Raw genomic sequence first — 22,664 nt, 5'->3', positions numbered from 1 at the left:
TTTTCTAAGCCTAAAATCCACACAGGTACGGACCTGTGGTGTTTTTTGGCATCCAGGCAGTCAAATAAAGTAGTTGAGATAAAATACCAAAATGATTCAGGACGCTTTTCTGAGACTAAAATCGACACAGGTAACGACCTGTGGTGTTTTTTGCCACCCAGGCAGTGAAATGAAGGATTTCAGATATAACACTAGACTTAGTAAGGGTCCTTTTCTCACACTAAAACCAACACAGTAGTTGACATAAAATATCAGATTTAGGGTGCTTTTCTAAGACTAAAATACACAGAGGTACGGACCTGTGGTGTTTTTGGCATCAAAGCGGTAAAATGAAGTTGTTGAGATAAAATACCAAAGTGATTTAGGGTGCTTTTCTAAGCCTTAAATTAACACAGGTACGGACCTGTGGTGTTTTTTGGCATCAAGGCGGTAAAATGAAGTTGTTGAGATGAAATACAAAAGTCATTCAGGGTGCTTTTCAAAGCCTAAGATCCACACAGGTACAGACTTGTGGTGTTTTATGGCATCCAAGTAGTCAAATCAAGTAGTTGAGATAAATTCCAAAAATGACTCAGGGCGCTTTTCTGAGACTAAAATCGACACAGGGAAGGACCTATGGTGTTTTTTGCTACCTAGGCAGTGAAATGAATTATTTCAGATATCACACTAGAGTTAGTAAGAGTCCTTTTCTCCCAATAAAACCGACACAGGTATAGACCTGTGGTATTTTCTGGCATCCAGGCAGTCAAATAAAGTAGTTGAGATAAAATACCAAAATGATTCAGAGCGCTTTTCTGAGACTAAAATCGACACAGGTACGGACCTGTGGTGTTTTTTGGCATCAAAGTGGTAAAATGAAGTTGTTGAGATAAAATACAAAAGTGATTCAGGGGTCTTTTCTAAGCTTAAAATCCACACAGGTACGGACCTGTGGTGTTTTCTGGCATCAAAGCGGTAAAATGAAGTTGTTGAGATAAAATACCAAAGTGATTCAGGGTGCTTTTCTAAGCCTAAAATTGACACAGGTAAGGACCTTTGGTGCTTTTTGGCATTCAGGCAGTAAAACAAAAATGCTTAGATAAAATATCAGATTGATTTAGGGTGCTTTTCTAAGACTAAAATCGACACAGGTACGGAGCTGTGGTGTTTTCTGGCATCCAGGCAGTCAAATAAAGTAGTTGAGATAAAATACCAAAATGATTCAGGGCGCTTTTCTGAGACTAAAATCGACACGTATGGACCTGTGGTGTTTCTTGGCATCCAAGTGCTAAAATGTAGTTGAGATACAATACCAAAGTGATTCAGGAGTCTTTTCTAAGCCTAAAATCCATACAGATACGGACCTGTGGTGTTGTTTGGCATGAAAGCGGTAAAATGAAGTTGAGATAAAATACAAAAATGATTCAGGGTGCTTTTCTAAGCCTAAAATTGACACAGGTACGGACCTTTGGTGCTTTTTGGCATTCAGGCGGTAAAACAAAAATGCTTAGATAAAATACCAGATTGGTTTAGGGTGCTTTTCTAAGACTAAAATCAACACAGGTACAGACCTATGGTCTTTTATGTCATCCAGGCAGTCAAACAAAGTAGTTGAGATAAAATACCAAAATGATTCAGGGCGCTTTTCTGAGACTAAAATTGACACAGGTACGGACCTGTGGTGTTTTTTGGCATCAAAGTGGTAAAATGTAGTTGTTGAGATAAAATACAAAAGTGATTCAGGGGTCTTTTCTAAACCTAAAATCCACACAGGTACGGACCTTTGGTGCTTTTTGGCATTCAGGCGGGAAAACAAAAATGCTTAGATAAAATATCAGATTGATTTAGGGTGCTTTTCTAAGACTAAAATCGACACAGGTACACACCTGTGGTGTTTTCTGGCATCCAGGCAGTCAAATAAAGTAGTTGAGATAAAATATCAAAATGATTCAGGGCGCTTTTCTGAGACTAAAATCGACACAGGTACGGACCTGTGGTGTTTTTTGGCATCCAAGTGGTAAAATGTAGTTGTTGAGATAAAATACCAAAGTGATTCAGGGGTCTTTTCTAAGCCTAAAATCCATACAGATATGGACCTGTGGTGTTTTTTGGCATCAAAGCGGTAAAATGAAGTTGTTGAGATAAAATACAAAAATGATTCAGGGTGCTTTTCTAAGCCTAAAATTGACACAGGTATGGACCTTTGGTGCTTTTTGGCATTCAGGCGGTAAAACAAAAATGCTTAGTTAAAATATCAGATTGATTTAGGGTGCTTTTCTAAGACTAAAATCAACACATGTACAGACCTGTGGTCTTTTTTGGCATCCAGGCAATCAAATAAAGTAGTTGAGATAAAATACCAAAATGATTCAGGGCGCTTTTCTGAGACTAAAATCGACACAGGTACGGACCTGTGATGCTTTTTGCCACCTAAGCAGTGAAATGAAGGATTTCAGATATAACACTAGAGTTAGTAAGGGTCCTTTCCTCACACTAAAATTGACACAGGTATGCACCTATTGTGTTTTTTGGCATCCAGGCGGTCAAATGAAGTTGTTGACATAAAATACCTATGGTATTTTTTGGTATCCAAGCGGTCAAATGAAGTTGTTGACATAAAATATCAGATTGATTTAGGTTGCTTTTCTAAGACTAAAATACACATAGGTACGGACGTGTGGTGTTTTTTGGCACCAAAGCGGTAAAATGAAGTTGTTGAGATAAAATACAAAAGTGATTCAGGGTGCTTTTCTAAGCCTAAAATTGACACAGGTACGGACCTGTGGTGTTTTTGGCATCCAGGCAGTCAAATAAAGTAGTTGAGATAAAATACCAAAATGATTCAGGGCGCTTTTCTGAGACCAAAATCGACACAGGTACGAACGTGTTGTGTTTTTTGGCATCAAAGTGGTAAAATGAAGTTGTTGAGATAAAATACCAAAGTGATTCAGGGGTCTTTTCTAAGCCTAAAATCCACACAGGTACGGACCTGTGGTGTTTTTTGGCATCAAAGCTGTAAAATGAAGTTGTTGAGATAAAATACAAAAGTGATTCAGGGTGCTTTTTCTAAGCCTAAAATTGACACTGTAACGGACCTTTGGTGCTTTTTGGCATTCAGGCGGTAAAACAAAAATGCTTAGATAAAATATCAGATTGATTTAGGGTGCTTTTCTAAAACTAAAATCGACACAGGTACAGACCTGTGGTGTTTTATGGCATCCAGGCAGTCAAATAAAGTAGTTGAGATAAAATACCAAAATGATTCAGGGCGCTTTTCTGAGACTAAAAGCGACACAGATACGGACCTGTGGTGTTTTTTGCCACCCAGGCATTGAAATGAACAATTTCAGATATAACACTAGAGTTAGTAAGGGTCCTTTTCTCAAACTAAAACCGACACAGGTACGGACCTGCGGTGTTTTTTGGCATCCTGGCATTCAAATGAAGTTGTTGACATAAAATATCAGATTGATTAAGGGTGCTTTTCTAAGACGAAAATACACACAGGTATGGACCAGTGGTGTTTTTTTGGCATCAAAGTGGTAAAATGAAGTTGAGATAAAATACAAAAGTGATTCAGGGTGCTTTTCTAAGCCTAAAATTGACACAGGTACGGACCCTTGGTGCTTTCTGGCATTTAGGTGGTAAAACAAAAATGCTTCGATAAAATATCAGATTGATCTAGGGTGCTTTTCTAAGACTACAATCAACACAGGTATGGACCTGTGGTCTTTTATGGCATCCAGGCAGTCAAATAAAGTAGTTGAGATAAAATACCAAAATGATTTAGGGCACTTTTCTGAGACTTAAATCGACACAGGTACGGACCTGTGATGTCTTTTGCCAACCAAGCAGTGAAATAAAGGATTTCAGATATAACACTAGAGTTATTAAGGGTCCTTTTCTCACACTAAAATCGACACAGGTACGGACCTGTGGTGTTTTTTGGCATCCAGGCGGTCAAATGAAGTAGTTGACATAAAATATCAGATTTAGGGTGCTCTTCTAAGACTAAAATACACACAGGTATGGACCTGTGGTGTTTTTTGGCATCAAAGCGGTAAAATGAAGTTGTTGAGATAAAATACCAAAGTGATTCAGGGTGCTTTTCTAAGCCTAAAATTAACACAGGTACGGACCTGTGGTGTTTTTTGGCATCAAAGCGGTAAAATGAAGTTGCTGAGATAAAATACAAAAGTGATTCAGGGTGCTTTTCTAAGCCTAAAATCAACACAGGTATGGACCTGTGGTGTTTTTTGTCATCAAAGCGGTAAAATGAAGTTGGTGAGATGAAATACAAAAGTCATTCAGGGTGCTTTTCAAAGCCTAAAATCCAGACAGGTACGGACTTGTGGTGTTTTATGGCATCCAGGTAGTCAAATCAAGTAGTTGAGATAAATTACCAAAATGAGTCAAGGCGCTTTTCTGAGACTAAAATTGACACAGGTAAGGACCTATGGTGTTTTTTGACACCTAGGCAGTGAAATGAACGATTTAAGATATCACACTAGAGTTAGTAAGAGTCCTTTTCTCACACTAAAACCGACACAGGTATAGACCTGTGGTGTTTTCTGGCATCCAGGCAGTCAAATAAAGTAGTTGAGATAAAATACCAAAATGATTCAGAGCGCTTTTCTGAGACTAAAATCGACACAGGTACGGACCTGCGGTGTTTTTTGGCATCAAAGTGGTAAAATGAAGTTGTTGAGATAAAATACCAAAGTGATTCAGGGGTCTTTTCTAAGCCTAAAATCCAGACAGGTACGGACCTGTGGTGTTTTTAGGCATCAAAGCGGTAAAATGAAGTTGTTGAGATAAAATACAAAAGTGATTCAGGGGTCTTTTCTAAGCTTAAAATCCACACAGGTACGGACCTGTGGTGTTTTCTGTCATCAAAGCGGTAAAATGAAGTTGTTGAGATAAAATACCAAAGTGATTCAGGGAGCTTTTCTAAGCCTAAAATTGACACAGGTAAGGACCTTTGGTGCTTTTTGGCATTCAGGCGGTAAAACAAAAATGCTTAGATAAAATATCAGATTGATTTAGGGTGCTTTTCTAAGACTAAAATCAACACAGGTACGGACCTGTGGTCTTTTCTGGCATCCAGGCAGTCAAATAAAGTAGTTGAGATAAAATACCAAAATGATTCAAGGCGCTTTTCTGAGACTAAAATCAACACAGGTACGGACCTGTGATGCTTTTTGCCACCCAAGCAGTGAAATGAAGGATTTCAGATATAACACTAGAGTTATTAAGGGTCCTTTTCTCACACTAAAATGGATACAGGTACGCACCTATGGTGTTTTTTGGCATCCAGGCGGTCAAATGAAGTTGACATAAAATACCTATGGTGTTTTTTGGCATCCAGGCGGTCAAATGAAGTTGATGACATAAAATATCAGATTGATTTAGGTTGCTTTTCTAAGATGAAAATACACACACCTGTGGTGTTTTTTGGCACCAAAGCGGTAAAATGAAGTTGTTGAGATATAATACAAAAGTGATTCAGGGTGCTTTTCTAAGCCTAAAATTGACACAGGTACGGACCTGTGGTGTATTTTGGCATCCAGGCAGTCAAATAAAGTAGTTGAGATAAAATACCAAAATGATTCAGGGCGCTTTTCTGAGACCAAAATCGACACAGGTACGAACGTGTGGTGTTTTTTGGCATCAAAGTGGTAAAATGAAGTTGTTGAGATAAAATACCAAAGTGATTCAGGGGTCTTTTCTAAGCCTAAAATCCACACAGGTACGGACCTCTGGAGTTTTTTGGCATCAAAGCTGTAAAATGAAGTTGTTGAGATAAAATACAAAAGTGATTCAGGGTGCTTTTTCTAAGCCTAAAATTGACACTGTTACGGACCTTTGGTGCTTTTTGGCATTCAGGCGGTAAAACAAAAATGTTTAGATAAAATATCAGATTGATTTAGGGTGCTTTTCTAAAACTAAAATCGACACAGGTACAGACCTGTGGTGTTTTATGGCATCCAGGCAGTCAAATAAAGTAGTTGAGATAAAATACGAAAACGATTCAGGGCGCTTTTCTGAGACTAAAATCGACACAGGTATGGACCTGTGGTGTTTTTTGCCACCCAGGCAGTGAAATGAACAATTTCAGATATAACACTAGAGTTAGTAAGGGTCCTTTTCTCAAACTAAAACCGACACAGGTATGGACCTGCGGTGTTTTTTGGCATCCTGGCATTCAAACGAAGTTGTTCACATAAAATATCAGATTGATTAAGGGTGCTTTTCTAAGACGAAAATACACACAGGTATGGACCAGTGGTGTTTTTTGGCATCAAAGTGGTAAAATGAAGTTGAGATAAAATACAAAAGTGATTCAGGGTGCTTTTCTAAGCCTAAAATTGACACAGGTACGGACCCTTGGTGCTTTTTGGCATTTAGGTGGTAAAACAAAAATGCTTCGATAAAATATCAGATTGATTTAGGGTGCTTTTCTAAGACTACAATCAACACAGGTATGGACCCATGGTCTTTTATGGCATCCAGGCAGTCAAATAAAGTAGTTGAGATAAAATACCAAAATGATTCAGGGCACTTTTCTGACACTAAAATCGACACAGGTATGGACCTGTGATGTTTTTTGCCAACCAAGCAGTGAAATAAAGGATTTCAGATATAACACTAGAGTTATTAAGGGTCCTTTTCTCACACTAAAATCGACACAGGTACGGACCTGTGGTGTTTTTTGGCATCCAGGCGGTGAAATGAAGTAGTTGACATAAAATATCAGATTTAGGGTGCTTTTCTAAGACTAAAATCGACACAGGTACGGACCTGTGGTGTTTTCTGGCATCCAGGCAGGCAAATAAAGTAGTTGAGGTAAAATACCAAAATGATTCAGGGCGCTCTTCTGAGACTAAAATCGACACACCTGTGGTGTTTTCTGGCATCAAAGTGGTAAAATGTAGTTGTTGAGATAAAATACCAAAGTGATTCAGGGGCCTTTTCTAAGCTCAAAATCCACACAGATACGGAGCTGTGGTGTTTTTTGGCATCAAAGCGGTAAAATGAAGTTGAGATAAAATACAAAAATGATTCAGGGTGCTTTTCTTAGCCAAAAATTGACACAGGTACGGACCTTTGGTGCTTTTTGGCATTCAGGCGGTAAAACAAAAATGCTTAGATAAAATATCAGATTGATTTAGGGTACTTTTCTAAGACTAAAATCAACACAGGTACAGACCTGTGGTGTTTTTTGGCATCCAGGGAGTCAAAAAAAGCAGTTGAGATAAAATACCAAAATGATTCAGGACGCTTTTCTGAGATTAAAATCGACACAGGTACGGACCTGTGGTGTTTTTTGCCACCCAGGCAGTGAAATGAACGATTTCAGATATAACAATGGAGTTAGTAAGGGTCCTTTTCTCAAACTAAAACCAATACAGGTACGGACCTGTGGTGTTTTTTGGCATCCTGGCAGTCAAATGAAGTTGTTGACATAAAATATCAGATTGATTTAGGGTGCTTTTCTAAGACGAAAATACACACAGGTATGGACCAGTGGTGTTTTTTGGCATCAAAGTGGTAAAATGAAGTTGTTGAGATAAAATACAAAAGTGATTCAGGGTGCTTTTCTAAGCCTAAAATTGAGATAGGTACAGACCTTTGGTGCTTTTTGGCATTCAGGTGGTAAAACAAAAATGCTTTGATAAAATATCAGGTTGATTTAGGGTGCTTTTCTAAGACTAAAATCAACACAGGTATGGACCTGTGGTCTTTTATGGCATCCAGGCAGTCAAATAAAGTAGTTGAGATAAAATACCAAAATGATTCAGGGCACTTTTCTGAGACTAAAATCGACACAGGTACGGACCTGTGGTGCTTGAGGCCATCCTGAGAGTAGAAAGAAGTTGTTGAGATAAAATATTCGATTAGGTCGGAGTGCTTTTCTGAATCTAAAATAGAAACAGGTACGGACCTGTGGTGCTGGAGGGTGTTCTGGGAATCAAACGAAGCTTTTTAGATAAAATACTCCAATGAGTTGGAGTGATTTTCTGAACCTAAAATTGACACAGGTAAAGACCTGTGGTGCTTTGGGGCATTTTGGGAGTCAAAGGAAGTTGATGACAAATGATATTCGAATGAGTCGGTGTGCTATTTTGAACCCAAAATCAACACAGGTACGGACCTGTGGTGCTTGAGGCCATCCTGGGAGTAGAAAAAAGTTGAGATAAAATACTAAATTAGGTTGGAGTGCTTTTCTGAACCTAAAATCGACACAGGTATGGACCTGTGGTGCTGGAGGGTGTTCTGGGAGTGGTACGAACTTTTTTAGATAAAATACTCGAATGAGTTGGAGTGATTTTCTGAACCTAAAATCGACACAGGTATGGACCTGTGGTGCTTCATGGCGTTCTGGGAGTGAAACGTAGTTGATGAGATACAATATTTGAATGAGTCGGAGCGCTTTTCTGAACCCAAAATCAACACAGGTACGGACCTGTGGTGCTTGAGGCCATCCTGGGAGTAGAAAAAAGTTGTTGAGATAAAATACTCAATTAGGTTGGAGTGCTTTTCTGAACCTAAAATCGACACAGGTATGGACCTGTGGTGCTGGAGGGTGTTCTGGGAGTCGTATGAACTTTTTTAGATAAAATACTCGAATGAGTTGGAGTGATTTTCTGAACCTAAAATCGACACGGATACGGACCTGTGATGCTTTAGGGCGTTCTGGGAGTCAAACGAAGTTGATGAGATACAATATTCGAATGAGTCGAAAGGCTTTTCTGAACCCAAAATCAACACAGGTACGGACCTGTGGTGCTTGAGGCCATCCTGGGAGTAGAAAAAAGTTGTTGAGATAAAATACTCAATTAGGTTGGAGTGCTTTTCTGAACCTAAAATCGACACAGGTCGATGCGTGATGCTTGAGAGTGTTCTGGGAGTTGAGCAAAGTGGTTAAGATAAAATATTAGAATTAGTCAAAGTGCTTTTCTGAACCTGAAGTCAACACAGCAGGGGAGGGATTCTATACACTAGCCTGAGCCAGGTACCCATCTTATTAACCAACCCCAAGGGGTGGATGAACATCTGGGATGACTGCTGCAACCAGGATTCGAACCTATGCGCTTGACCCTGGGTGGCCTACGAATGCATCACAATCATGAATGCCAACCGCTACACCATGGGAGAGATCCCAACTGTTTCATCCCTCAGCCCTTCTCTAAAGCCTCCCTTCTTAACAACAAAAATCCTTCAAAGTCAAAATAAAAATCTAAATTTGACTTATCAAGCATCCTAATGGCAGCTTCTATCAAAACTGTCTGCCTCCCTCCAAGGTTAGACTTGGTAAGTTTTTCTAGCCTAACCTTAAACACTTCTAATTTCCTCCCACTGATTGACATTATAAGTGTTATTGCACTTTTCATAGAGCCAAATGTCCCCACTAACTACTGAAAGAGCCCTAAAACATTTCCAGCCATGTGGTTTTGGCTTGAAACAAGATCAGTTACATGATATTGGATGTGAAATGGGCTATCTACATGTTACTTACTACAAAAAATAGTTCAATTGTATACTTATGATGTTGAGCTCCTTTCCAATGCTGTAGTAACATACCTATGTTAAAATCAACTTTAATGCATACTGATAGACTTTACCTGTTGAGGAACGAGGGCAGAGGAGTTTGAATCAAAGTCGCTTCCACCAGGGTCACACAGTTCATGTAAATAGTCTTCATCGACCCACGTATACTCTGATGATATAAAGATTTAAGAAGGTTTATACACAAGATTCAAAAGCAAATAAGAGAAATATATATCTAAGGTAACTCAAAAGCATATTCGATGAAAAATACATGTAATACTTAGTGTTAATATCTACAAAAAGCTATAGCTGGTGGTGAAAACTCAATAGATTTATATTTTCACATCTCTCCTACAACTATGACTTAAACCCTCTTATCGATGAACAATACTAACAATACTTTTATCTAATTGTACTTATCAAATCAACTTTATTCCAAAATGTAAAACATAACAGTTCATGCAAAATTTTCCTCAAACACTTCTGTTGTTCTGTATATCCAGCCTGCACTAATGCTTAAAACATAAGCAAAGGAACTATGCAAGTTGGTTTTGCCTCAAAAGGTAAGATGCAGTTACATTCTGCTAACATTAAAAGAGGAAGTAAGGAAAATGAAGGGAACTAAACCATAAGAGGAAACCTACATGTATGTGGCATATGAAAGGGTTAAGAACAAAAGAAATAGATAGAATAATTATAGGATTATACTTATTCAAAGAAATTGCATTACAGACCATGAATAGCACTGGAGAAATTTTTCTTTAAGTGAACCAAAACATTTGAAGTTTTCTCTTATTTTTTAATCAACATTATTATGGTGCTAACATGATTTTCATAACAAGAGTTTCTATATCCTAAATTATCAATCACAAACACTTCAGCTCCATTATCTCTCTGCTACATATTTCTCAATATTCACATACAACAGCATTTGTAGTTTACACACACACACACACACACATTGAAACTTAATGTAAGTGCAAAACTTTTTAAACTAGGTATAATATAATATAATATATAATACAATAACCAGTCTTTTTGCATCACACCACTCTACAAGCAGTTCACCTTTTCCATTCATAAAACTGAACACCCCATATGTATACCCTTAAGTGCCACACTATTCACCACATTCAAATCACCCATCATTAATATCTAGTCTCTTACATCAAAACTGCTGAAACACTCACTCAGCTGCTCTCAAAATATTTGTTCTTGTGACTTTTCTTCTCATGCCCAAGTGCATAAGCACTACAATCATTCATCTCCTGCCACTCACTTTCAGTTTTACCAATATCAGGCTAAAGTTCACTTCCTTACATTCTTTCAAACCCTCATACAATTTCTGCTTCTTAAGTAGAGCTATTCCTTCCAGCCTATGACTTTACCCCTAAGACATTTCTAAACTATTCTTCCCCTTTAATGTTGAACTTTGTTTCACTCACGTGGCAGAATATCCAGGTTTCTTTCCTCAATCATACCACTTATCTCTCTTCTCTTCCCATCTTGGTTACATTTAGACAACCCAGCCTGAGACTTCAAGGATGATGAGCACTACCCACTTGGCTGCTACTTCTGTTCCATCTTTTAGAAAATGAAATATGAGAAGCATACCACCCCTGTTCCCTTTAGTTGCCTTCTAAAACATGCAGGGAATAAGGTGATTATAAGTTTGTATTCACTGTCAACATAACCATTTGTTTCTTTTGGGAGTACCACAGTACAAGAATATGACTTTTTTCTTTTTTTTTTGTACCGGCTGTATCTCTGTAATCTGCCAACCTTTGGACTGGCCATTGCCAGACCACAAAAAATGTTACATCAGATTACATCAGAAGTACATCAAGATCAGCATGGTCAGCAGATAGTTGCAAATTTGGGGCAGAGGAAGTTCAGGGAAGCGGATTTTCTAGGTTGGAATGAGCTTTGGCAGTGTTATTAACAATCTTCTTCAACCACTGTTGCAATGCAGTTTGCTTCTCGTACTTTGGCTTTTCCTTAGTTAATCTTCTAAATCAAATAAACAGACATAATTTCATATTCTGGCCTTTGCTCCAGTCCTGCAATTAAATCTCTCATTATCTGGTTACATTTATCAATAGGAATTCCTTCTTCCACTTCCCTGTTTTCCTCTGCACTTTCTTCAAGATCTTGTTTCTTCTCACCTTGCTGAACCATCTCCTTGATTTCTTGATCAGTTGATTGATAAACAACAGGCTCATCATGATCAATGTTCATTCATTCCTCTAGGTTTTCCTCTGCAATCTCTTAGGTTACTGCAAAACACTTTGGGTTAGTCATACTCCTAGCATACTCAACCAATTCTTGGATCAATATCTTATCACTAGAAACTCTAAATCCAGAGAAGTCAAGTTCATTCCTTTCCTTGTCCAGATACATTAAGCTTGGCCACACTTTGTGCCAACAATCTTGAAGTGTACTTTTCTCAACTTTATTCCAGGTAGAAGCTAAGGACCATACCATATCTTTTAAGTTAAATTCCCTCACGAAATCTGCAGGTAGCTTCCCATTATTCAAAGTGACAAGGAAATGGTGCGTGAGCTACAATCTGTATTTAGATTTCAATTAACGGAATATGCCCTAGTCACCGGGATGAATCAGAGAGATGCAGTTAGGAGGGAGGTATAAACCAAAAGCATTGTATTTCATTAAAAGTTCTGCTTTGGGGTGTGCTGAACAATTATCTAAAATCAAAAATATCTCTACACTTTGGATTGAAGCCAGCAGTTACAGTGTCCTCTAGCATTGTGCACGAAGTAATTTTCAAACCATTCAAGAAAAAGTTCACTTGTTATTCACCTTTTTTTTAAGTACTACGATAGATATGTGGAAGAATTTTCACCCCTTTAAAGGCCCTTGGGTGAACACTTACCAATCACCATAAGTTTGGTTTCATGTATTCCTGCAGCCAAGCATTGTTACCCTATCTTTAGCATCCTTTCCCCAGATAGACTCCCCTAATATCTTGAGCAAGGATTTTTAGAGGCATATGACGCCAATACAGGGTGTTCTAGGGCCAAGTTCTCTGCTGCCACTGACTGCAAATTCATCTACAAACTTTGTCACAGCTTCTGTGTCAGCACTACGCTTTTCACCACACACGTATGTACTGAAATTCCATGTCTCCACTTAAACTTGTGTAGCCATCCGTGCAAATATTCACAGTCATGGTCTAGCTTTAGTTCTCTATGAAAAACTTTGGCCTGCTCACTAAGCATCTCCCCAGAAATGTTTACACCTTCATTATGTCGGAACTTAAACCACTTTATAAAAATGCACACTCTAATCCTGTACTCCTGGCACCTTTCAAAGTTATCTGAAACTTTATATTTTTCTGGTTTTCATTTCCAGCAAAAAATTACAAAATCTGCTTCTTTTAAAAGGTTTCTGATCTCATAGTCCTCACAGAAGTTCTTTTATCTAATTTTTTCAGTAGCTCAAAGTTTTCAAGCACAGATCATGATTTTACGTCAGCAAATCACACCTCTGCTAGAGGTCGCTTTCCCATCGATACGCTTTGCCTCTATACGTCACCAGTTGCTGTGCTTCCTTCGCGCCGTCCAAACGGTTTCCTGCAGCTGCGAGCTTGGCAGCCTTCTTCCCGTGATCCCTCTGGAGCGGAAAGGCTTTGCTACAGCCTGTCACCCAGTTTGGGGCTGGCTGCAACACCACCCGTGATCCGTTAAGGAGCGGGGAGAGAAGTGCGTTGTTGATGCACTCGTGGAGTTGACGACTCTCACACTGACCTGCACCGCCGCCTTGCTATCGCCGCCGCCATGTCGGATGTCCCGGGCATACGGAGGTCGAGTAAGGAGGGCGATTCTGAACATGCCATGCATGTGAGGAAAGGCTCCTCGCATAGGACTAGCTCCAGGAGCAGCCCTTCTCAGCGGGAGGCTCTTCAGGGCGGTACCAATAGGCCCCATGGTCACGTAACTGGTGATGGCGGTGACTTTGCTTCCCAGCACACACGTTCCTTGCCTTCTACCTCACGGGGTGAGGCATCTGCGCCGCCCTGGAACATGGTGATGGACGCTTTGGCTGCTTTACGTGTTGATGTGGAGAAATTGAAGGAGAAAAGGAACTTAGGCCCCAGTAGGGGGGCTGATGACGCCGCGGCGGCCGCCGATGTAAACATTGGCCTTTCTAGCCAGGTGGTGCCTCCCTCGCGCTCGCCCACAGGTTTTTCGGGCTTTACTCCAGCTGAGCATTACCTTTCCAGTGATGATTGTGTTTCTCAGAATGACGGGCGACCTGACAGTGTTCTGCAGCGCGCCAGGGCTTACGGTCCTGTGGATGAGGTGTCTGATGGCATTGACCAGCATGTTGCCGATATGGTTAACCATGTATTTGCTCACGGCTTGCGAGAGGAGGAGTATAAGGAGATTTTGGAGGATGCTGCAGCCAAGAGGCCAGATAACTGTCATGCCTTAGCGCCCGTGGATTGCAACTTGCAAGTTTTGGATTACTCATCTTTGCATTCAAATCATCCATCACTATAACCCGGTCTTGTGCAACAAAACTACTAACACACTCACTCGGCTGCTCCCAAAACACTTGCCTCTCATGATCTTTCTTCTCATGCCCAGGTGCATATGCACCAATAATCACCCATCTCTCTCCATCCTCTTTCAGTTTTACCCATATCAATCTAGAGTTTACTTTCTTACACTCTATCATATACTCCCACCACTCGTTTCAGGGGTAGTGCTATTCTTTTCCTTGCTCTTGTCCTCTCACTAACCCCTGACTTTACTCCCAAGACATTCCCAAACCACTCTTCCCCTTTACCCTTGAGCTTCGTTTCACTCAGAGCCAAAACATCCAGGTTCCTTTCCTCAAACATCCTACCTATCTCTCATTTTTTTCTCATCTTGGTTACATCCACACACATTCAGCCACCCCAGTCTGAGCCTTCAAGGAGGATGAGCGCTCCCCACGTGACTCCTTCTTCTGTTTCCCCTTTTAGAAAGTTAAAATATAAGGAGGGAAGGGTTTCCAGCCCCCCACTCCCGTCCCCTTTAATCGCCTTCTACAACACATGAGGAATGCGTGGGAAGTATTCTTTCTTCCCTGTCCCCAGGGATAAAATATGCTAAGTTTATATTTTGAAATTTACTGGATATCTATCGGAATTGAGAGCATTATTTTCGAAGATTACTTCAATAGTAAAAGTGTTTAATATGACAAGTTTATAATTTGAAAAAGGAAAGGTTTTTGAGCTGAAAAATACCCTGAAAACTATATTCTGCAATATTTCATCTTTATATCAGAAAAATAGATTTCCTTTAAAACCTTATTATAAGGACTATTTTTCATGCTGAATACAAATCTGGGGTTGAAATATAGTTTGGTCATCATTATGAACTTTAATTAGGCTGTTAAATGAAGACATTTTTAAAGTAATAACTGATTATTTGCACTGTATTTACTGGGTATCTATTGGTAACTGATAGGATTTTGATATATTTTCCATGAATATTTCAAGTACAGAAGTATTTGAATGTGCTAAATTTCAATTTTGAAATAAAAAGATTTTGAGGTGAAAAATACCCTGCTTTTTTTTCTTATTTACCTTTATCTATTTATTTATTTATTTTGCTTTGTCGCTGTCTCCCGCGTTAGCAATGAAGCACATGGAAACAGACAAAAGAAATTGCCCAACCCACCCACATACACATGTATATACATACACGTCCACACACGCACATATACATACCTATTCATCTCAACGTATACATATATATACACATGTACATCATTCATACTGTCTGCCTTTATTCATTCCCATCTCCCCGCCACACATGAAATAACAACCCCCTCCCCCTCATGTGCGCGAGGTAGCGCTAGGAATGAACAACAAAGGCCACATTTGTTCACACTCAGTCTCTAGCTGTCACGTAATAATGCACCGAAACCACAGCTCCCTTTCCACATCCAGGCCCCACAGAACTTTCCATGGTTTACCACAGACGCTTCACATGCCCTGGTTCAATCCATTGACAGTACGTCGACCCCGGTATACGACATTGTTCCAATTCACTCTATTCCTTGCACGCCTTTCACCCTCATGCATGTTCAGGCCCCAATCACTCAAAATCTTTTTCACTCCATCTTTCCACCTCCAATTTGGTCTCCCACTTCTCCTCGTTCCCTCCACCTCTGACACATATATCCTCTTGGTCAATCTTTCCACACTCATCCTCTCCATGTGACCAAACCATTTCAAAACACCCTCTTCTGCTCTCTCAACCACACTTTTTATTACCACATCTCTTTTACCCTTTTATTACTTATTCGATCAAACTATCTCACACCACATATTGTCCTTAAATGTCTCATTTCCAGCACATCCCCCCTCCTCCACACAACTCTATCCATAGCCCACACCTCGCAACCATATAACATTGTTGGAACCACTATTCCTTCAAACATACCCATTTTTGCTTTCCGAGATAAAGTTCTCGACTTCCACACATTTTTCAATGCTCCCAGAACTTTTGCTCCCTCCCCCACCTTATGATTCACTTCTGCTTCCATAGTTCCATCCGTGGCGAAATCCACTCCCAGATATCTAAAACACTTCACTTCATCCAGTTTTTCTCCATTTAAACTTATCTCCCAATTGACTTGTCCCTCAACCCTACTGTACCTAATAACTTTGCTCTTATTCACATTTACTCTCAGCTTTCTTCTTTCACACACTTTACCAAACTCAGTCACCAGCTTCTGCAGTTTCTCACACGTATCAGCCACCAGCGCTGTATCATCAGCGAACGACTGACTCACTTCTTATTTACCCACGAAAAATATTTCCTTTAAAACCTCATTATAAGGAGTATTTTTCATGCTGAATACATATCTAGGGTTAAAATATAGATTGGTCATCTTTATGACCTTTAATTAAGCTGTTAAATGAAGATATTTCTAAAGAATTATCTGATCATTTCCATTGTATTCATTGAGTATCTATCAGTAATTGAGAGTATTATGATATATTTTCCATGATTATTTCAAGTATAGAAGCTTTTGAATATGCTAAGTTTCAATTGTGAAATTAAAATTTTTCAGCTGAATAATATTCATCCCAGAAAAATAGATTTCCTTTTAAACCTCATTAAAAGGAGGATTTTTCATGCTGAATACAAATATGAGGTTGAAGTATAGTTTGGTCATCTTTATTACCTTTAATTAAGCTGTTAAATAAATATTTTCTAAAAGAATCATCAATCACTTGCATTAGGTATCTATCTGTATGTATCTATCTGTAAATGAAAACATCATGATATATTTTCCATGATTATTTCAAGTATGGAATCATTTGAACTTGCTAAGTTTATATTTTGAAATTGATTTCCTTTAAAACCTCATTACAAGGAGTATATTTCATGCTGAAAACAAATCTGGGTTTAAAATATCGTTTGATTGTCACTATGATCTTTAACTAAGCTGTTACATGAAGATTTTTTAAAATTATTATCTGATCATTTGGTTTGTATTTACTTGGTATCCCTTGGTAACTGAGATCATTATGATTCATTTTCCATTATTATTTCAAGTATAGAAGTGTTTGAATATGCTAACTTTCAATTTTGAAATAAAAAGTTTTTTGGGCTAAAAAATACCCTGCAATTTTTCGTCCTTATCTCAGAAAAATAGATTTTCTTAAAAACCTTATCATAAAGAGTATTTCTCAAGCTGAATACAAACTTGGGGTCAAAATATAGCTTGCCTGTGATTATGACTTTTAATTAAGCTGTTAAATGAAGATATTTTCAAAGTATTATCTGATTTGCATTGTATTTACAGGGTATATATTGTTAGCTGAGAGCAATTTGATATATTTTCCATGATTATTTCAAGTATAGCAGTGTTTGAGTAAGCTAAATTTCAATTCTGAAATGAATAGTTTTTTGAGCTGAAAAATACCCTGCAATCTTAAAACCTGATTATAAGGAGTGTTTTGCAAGCTGAATACAAATCTGCATTTACAAAATTGTTCAGCCTTCTTAACCATTAATTATGCTGCTAAATGAAGATATTTTCATAGTATTATCTTATCATTTGCATTTAATTTACTGAAGATATTTTTGGATGGATGGTTTGGATGGTATTGCAGTGGAATTTATTAAAAAAGGGGGTGACTGTATTGTTGACTGGTTGGTAAGGTTATTTAATGTATGTATGACTCATGGTGAGGTGCCTGAGGATTGGCGGAATGCGTGCATAGTGCCATTGTACAAAGGCAAAGGGGATAAGAGTGAGTGCTCAAATTACAGAGGTATAAGTTTGTTGAGTATTCCTGGTAAATTACATGGGAGGGTATTGATTGAGAGGGTGAAGGCATGTACAGAGCATCAGATTGGGGAAGAGCAATGTGGTTTCAGAAGCGGTAGAGGATGTGTGGACCAGGTGTTTGCTTTGAAGAATGTATGTGAGAAATACTTAGAAAAGCAAATGGATTTGTATGTAGCATTTATGGATCTGGAGAAGGCATATGATAGAGTTGATAGAGATGCTCTGTGGAAGGTATTAAGAATATATGGTGTGGGTGGCAAGTTGTCAGAAGCAGTGAAAAGTTTTTATCGAGGATGTAAGGCATGTGTACGTGTAGGAAGAGAGGAAAGTGATTGGTTCTCAGTGAATGTAGGTTTGCGGCAGGGGTGTGTGATGTCTCCATGGTTGTTTAATTTATTTATGGATGGGGTTGTTAGGAAGGTGAATGCAAGAGTTTTGGAAAGAGGGGCAAGAATGAAGTCTGTTGCGGATGAGAGAGCTTGGGAAGTGAGTCAGTTGTTGTTCGCTGATGATACAGCGCTGGTGGCTGATTCATGTGAGAAACTGCAGAAGCTGGTGACTGAGTATGGTAAAGCGTGAGAAAGAAGAAAGTTAAGAGTAAATGTGAATAAGAGCAAGGTTATTAGGTACAGTAGGGTTGAGGGTCAAGTCAATTGGGAGGTAAGTTTGAATGGAGAAAAACTGGAGGAAGTAAAGTGTTTTAGATATCTGGGAGTGGATCTGGCAGCGGATGGAACCATGGAAGCAGAAGTGAATCATAGGGTGGGGGAGGGGGTGAAAATCCTGGAAGCCTTGAAGAATGTGTGGAAGTCGAGAACATTATCTCAGAAAGCAAAAATGGGTATGTTTGAAGGAATAGTGGTTCCAACAATGTTGTATGGTTGCGAGGCGTGGGCTATGGATAGAGTTGTGCGCAGGAGGGTGGACGTGCTGGAAATGAGATGTTTGAGGACAATGTGTGGTGTGAGGTGGTTTGATTGCGTAAGTAATGTAAGGGTAAGAGAGATGTGTGGAAATAAAAAGGGCGTGGTTGAGAGAGCAGAAGAGGGTGTTTTGAAATGGTTTGGGCACATGGAGAGAATGAGTGAGGAAAGATTGACCAAGAGGATATATGTGTCGGAGGTGGAGGGAACGAGGAGAAGTGGGAGACCAAATTGGAGGTGGAAAGATGGAGTGAAAAAGATTTTGAGTGATCGGGGCCTGAACATGCAGGAGGGTGAAAGGCGGGCAAGGAATAGAGTGAATTGGATTGATGTGGTATACCGGGGTTGACGTGCTGCCAGTGGATTGAATCAGGGCATGTGAAGCGTCTGGGGTAAACCATGGAAAGTTGTGTGGGGCCTGGATGTGGAAAGGGAGCTGTGGTTTCGGGCATTATTGCATGACAGCTAGAGACTGAGTGTGAACGAATGAGGCCTTTGTTGTCTTTTCCTAGCGCTACCCCACACACATGAGGGGGGAGGGGGATGGTATTCCATGTGTGGTGGGGTTGCGATGGGAATGAGTAGGGGCAGACAGTGTGAATTGTGTGCATGGGTATATATATATGTATGTGTCTGTGAGTGTATATGTATGTGTACATTGAGATGTATAGGTATGTATATTTGCGTGTGTGGACGTGTGTGTATATACATGTGTATGGGGGTGGGTTGGGCCATTTCTTTCGTCTGCTTCCTTGCGCTACCTCGCAAACGCAGGAGACAGCGACAAAGCAAAATAAAAAAAATAAAAATTCAAAGAATTATCTGATCATTTGCATTATATTTACTGGATATCTATTGGTAACTGGGAGCATTATGATATATATTCCATGATTATTTCAAGAATAGAAGTGTTGGAATATGCTAAGTTTCAATTTTGAAATAAAATGTTTTTTGGGCTGAATACCCTGAAATTTTTTCATATTTATCTCAGAAAAAAAGATTTCCTTTGAAACCTCATTGTATGGAGTGTTATTCATGCTGAATACAAATCTGGGGTTAAAATATAGTTTGGCAGTCATTATGACTTCATTTAAGCTGTTAAATGAAGATATTTTTTTTGAAGTGTTATCTAATCATTTGCATTGCATCTACTGATTATCTATCGGTAACTGAGAGAATTTTGATATATTTTCCATGATTATTTCAAATATAGAAGTATTTGAATATGCTAACTTTCAATTTTGAAATAAAAATTGTTTGAGCTGAAAAATGCCAGCAGTCCACATGTGGATGAGGCAGAAAGAAAGAACATGTACTTCTTTTCTCATCCTCTGCCCAAATTAAAAAAAGCAGAAGCATAACTCAGAAAAAGACAGTTCCTTTATAACCTCATTATATGGAGTATTGTTCAAGCTGAATACAAATCTAGGGTTAAAACAACGTTTGTTCATTTCATAACCTTTACAATCATTAACAGAGAGCATCAAAATATATTTTCCATGATACTTTTGTGTGATCGGGGCCTGAACATGCAGGAGGGTGAAAGGAGGGCAAGGAATAGAGTGAATTGGATCAATGTGGTATAACGGGGTTGACGTGCTGTCAGTGGATTGAATCAGGGCATGTGAAGCGTCTGGGGTAAACCATGGAAAGCTGTGTAGGTATGTATATTTGCGTGTGTGTACGTGTATGTATATACATGTGTATGGGAATGGGTTGGGCCATTTCTTTCGTCTGTTTCCTTGCGCTACCTCACAAACGCGGGAGACCGGGAAAAAAAAAAAATGATACAGCGCTGGTGGCTGATTCATGTGAGAAACTGCAGAAGCTGGTGACTGAGTTTGGTAAAGTGTGTGAAAGAAGAAAGTTAAGAGTAAATGTGAATAAGAGCAAGGTTATTAGGTACAGTAGGGTTGAGGGTCAAGTCAATTGGGAGGTGAGTTTGAATAGAGAAAAACTGGAGGAAGTGAAGTGTTTTAGATATCTGGGAGTGGATCTGGCAGCGGATGGAACCATGGAAGCGGAAGTGGATCATAGGGTGGGGGAGGGGGCGAAAATTCTGGGAGCCTTGAAAAATGTGTGGAAGTCGAGAACATTATCTCGGAAAGCAAAAATGGGTATGTTTGAAGGAATAGTGGTTCCAACAATGTTGTATGGCTGCGAGGCGTGGGCTATGGATAGAGTTGTGCGCAGGAGGATGGATGTGCTGGAAATGAGATGTTTGAGGACAATGTGTGGTGTGAGGTGGTTTGATCGAGTAAGTAACGTAAGGGTAAGAGAGATGTGTGGAAATAAAAAGAGCGTGGTTGAGAGAGCAGAAGAGGGTGTTTTGAAATGGTTTGGGCACATGGAGAGAATGAGTGAGGAAAGATTGACCAAGAGGATATATGTGTCGGAGGTGGAGGGAACGAGGAGAAGAGGGAGACCAAATTGGAGGTGGAAAGATGGAGTGAAAAAGATTTTGTGTGATCGGGGCCTGAACATGCAGGAGGATGAAAGGAGGGCAAGGAATAGAGTGAACTGGATCGCTGTGGTATACCGGGGTTGACGTGCTGTCAGTGGATTGAATCAGGGCATGTGAAGCGTCTGGCGTAAACCATGGAAAGTTGTGTGGGGCCTGGATGTGGAAAGGGAGCTGTGGTTTCGGGCATTATTGCATGACAGCTAGAGACTGAGTGTGAACGAATGGGGCCTTTGTTGTCTTTTCCTAGTGCTACCTCGCACATGAGATGGGAGGGGGATGGTATTCCATGTGTGGCGAGGTGGCGATGGGAATGAATAAGGTCAGACAGTGTGAACTGTGTGCATGGGTATATATGTATGTGTCTGTGTGTGTATATGTATGTGTACATTGAGATGTATAGGTGTGTATATTTGCGTGTGTGGACGTGTATGTATATACATTGTGTATGGGGGTGGGTTGGGCCATTTCTTTTGTTTGTTTCCTTGCGCTACCTCGCAAACGCGGGAGACAGCGACAAAGCAAAATAATAATAATAATAACTTCAAATATAGAAGTGTTTAAATATGCTAAGTTTCAATTTTGAAATAAAAAGTCTAAATTTAAAGCTGAAAAATGCCCTGAGCTTGCATTTTTCATCTTTATCTCATATAATTTGATTTCCTTTGAATAAAAAGTCTAAATTTAAAGCTGAAAAATGACCTGAGCTTGCATTTTTCATCTTTATCTCATATAATTTGATTTCCTTCAAAGCCTCATTATAAGGATTTTTCATGCTGAATAAAAATCTGGGGTTTTGTCATCATTATGATATTTGATCATAATGATATTTGATACATTCTTCAAAGCAAACACGTGACCCACACATCCTCTACCACTTCTGAAACCACACAGCTCTTCCCCAATCTGATGCTCTGTACATGCCTTCACCCTCTCAATCAATACCCTCCAATATAGTTTACCAGGAATACTCAACAAACTTATACCTCTGTAATTTGAGCACTCACTCTTATCCCCTTTGCCTTTGTACAATAGCACTATGCAAGCATTCCGCCAATCCTCAGGCACCTCACCATGAATCATACATACATTAAATAACCTTACCAACCAGTCAACAATACAGTCACCCCCTTTTTTAATAAATTCCACTGCAATACCATCCAAACCTGCTGCCTTGCCGGCTTTCATCTTCTGCAAAGCTTTTACTACCTCTTCTCTGTTTACCAAATGATTTTCCCTAACCCTCTCACTTTGCACACCACCTCAACCAAAACACCCTATATCTGCCACTCTATCATGAAACACGTTCAACAAACCTTCAAAATACCCACTCCATCTCCTCACATCACCACTACTTGTTATCACCTCCCCATTAGCCCCCTTCACTGAAGTTCCCATTTGCTCCCCTGTCTTACGCACTTTATTTACCT

At 39.4% G+C, this 22,664-nt stretch overlaps 1 protein-coding gene across 2 annotated transcripts in view; it reads right to left on the bottom strand.

Moving 5' to 3' along the window:
• The window catches only part of LOC139749370 (uncharacterized), a 47,972-nt gene extending 34,885 nt beyond the window's left edge, over positions 1 to 13,087 (bottom strand). The window contains exons 1-2 of one of the 2 annotated variants that reach the window (XM_071663148.1): positions 10,977 to 13,087; positions 9,606 to 9,700 (exon numbers count right to left, since the gene is read on the bottom strand). In XM_071663148.1, the coding sequence (XP_071519249.1) occupies positions 9,606 to 9,700; positions 10,977 to 11,010 (129 nt within the window). In that variant the 5' untranslated portion in view covers positions 11,011 to 13,087. The remainder of the gene's footprint in view (positions 1 to 9,605; positions 9,701 to 10,976) is intronic. The other variant, XM_071663157.1, reaches the window with a different exon arrangement.
• Positions 13,088 to 22,664: the final 9,577 nt, after the last annotated feature.

This window comes from Panulirus ornatus, chromosome 1 (assembly GCF_036320965.1).
Source record: "Panulirus ornatus isolate Po-2019 chromosome 1, ASM3632096v1, whole genome shotgun sequence".
In the NCBI taxonomy this organism is placed as follows: Eukaryota; Metazoa; Arthropoda; class Malacostraca; order Decapoda; family Palinuridae; genus Panulirus; species Panulirus ornatus.
The sequence above is the reverse complement of the archived record's forward strand: the minus strand, read 5'-3'. Positions and strand labels throughout refer to the sequence as shown.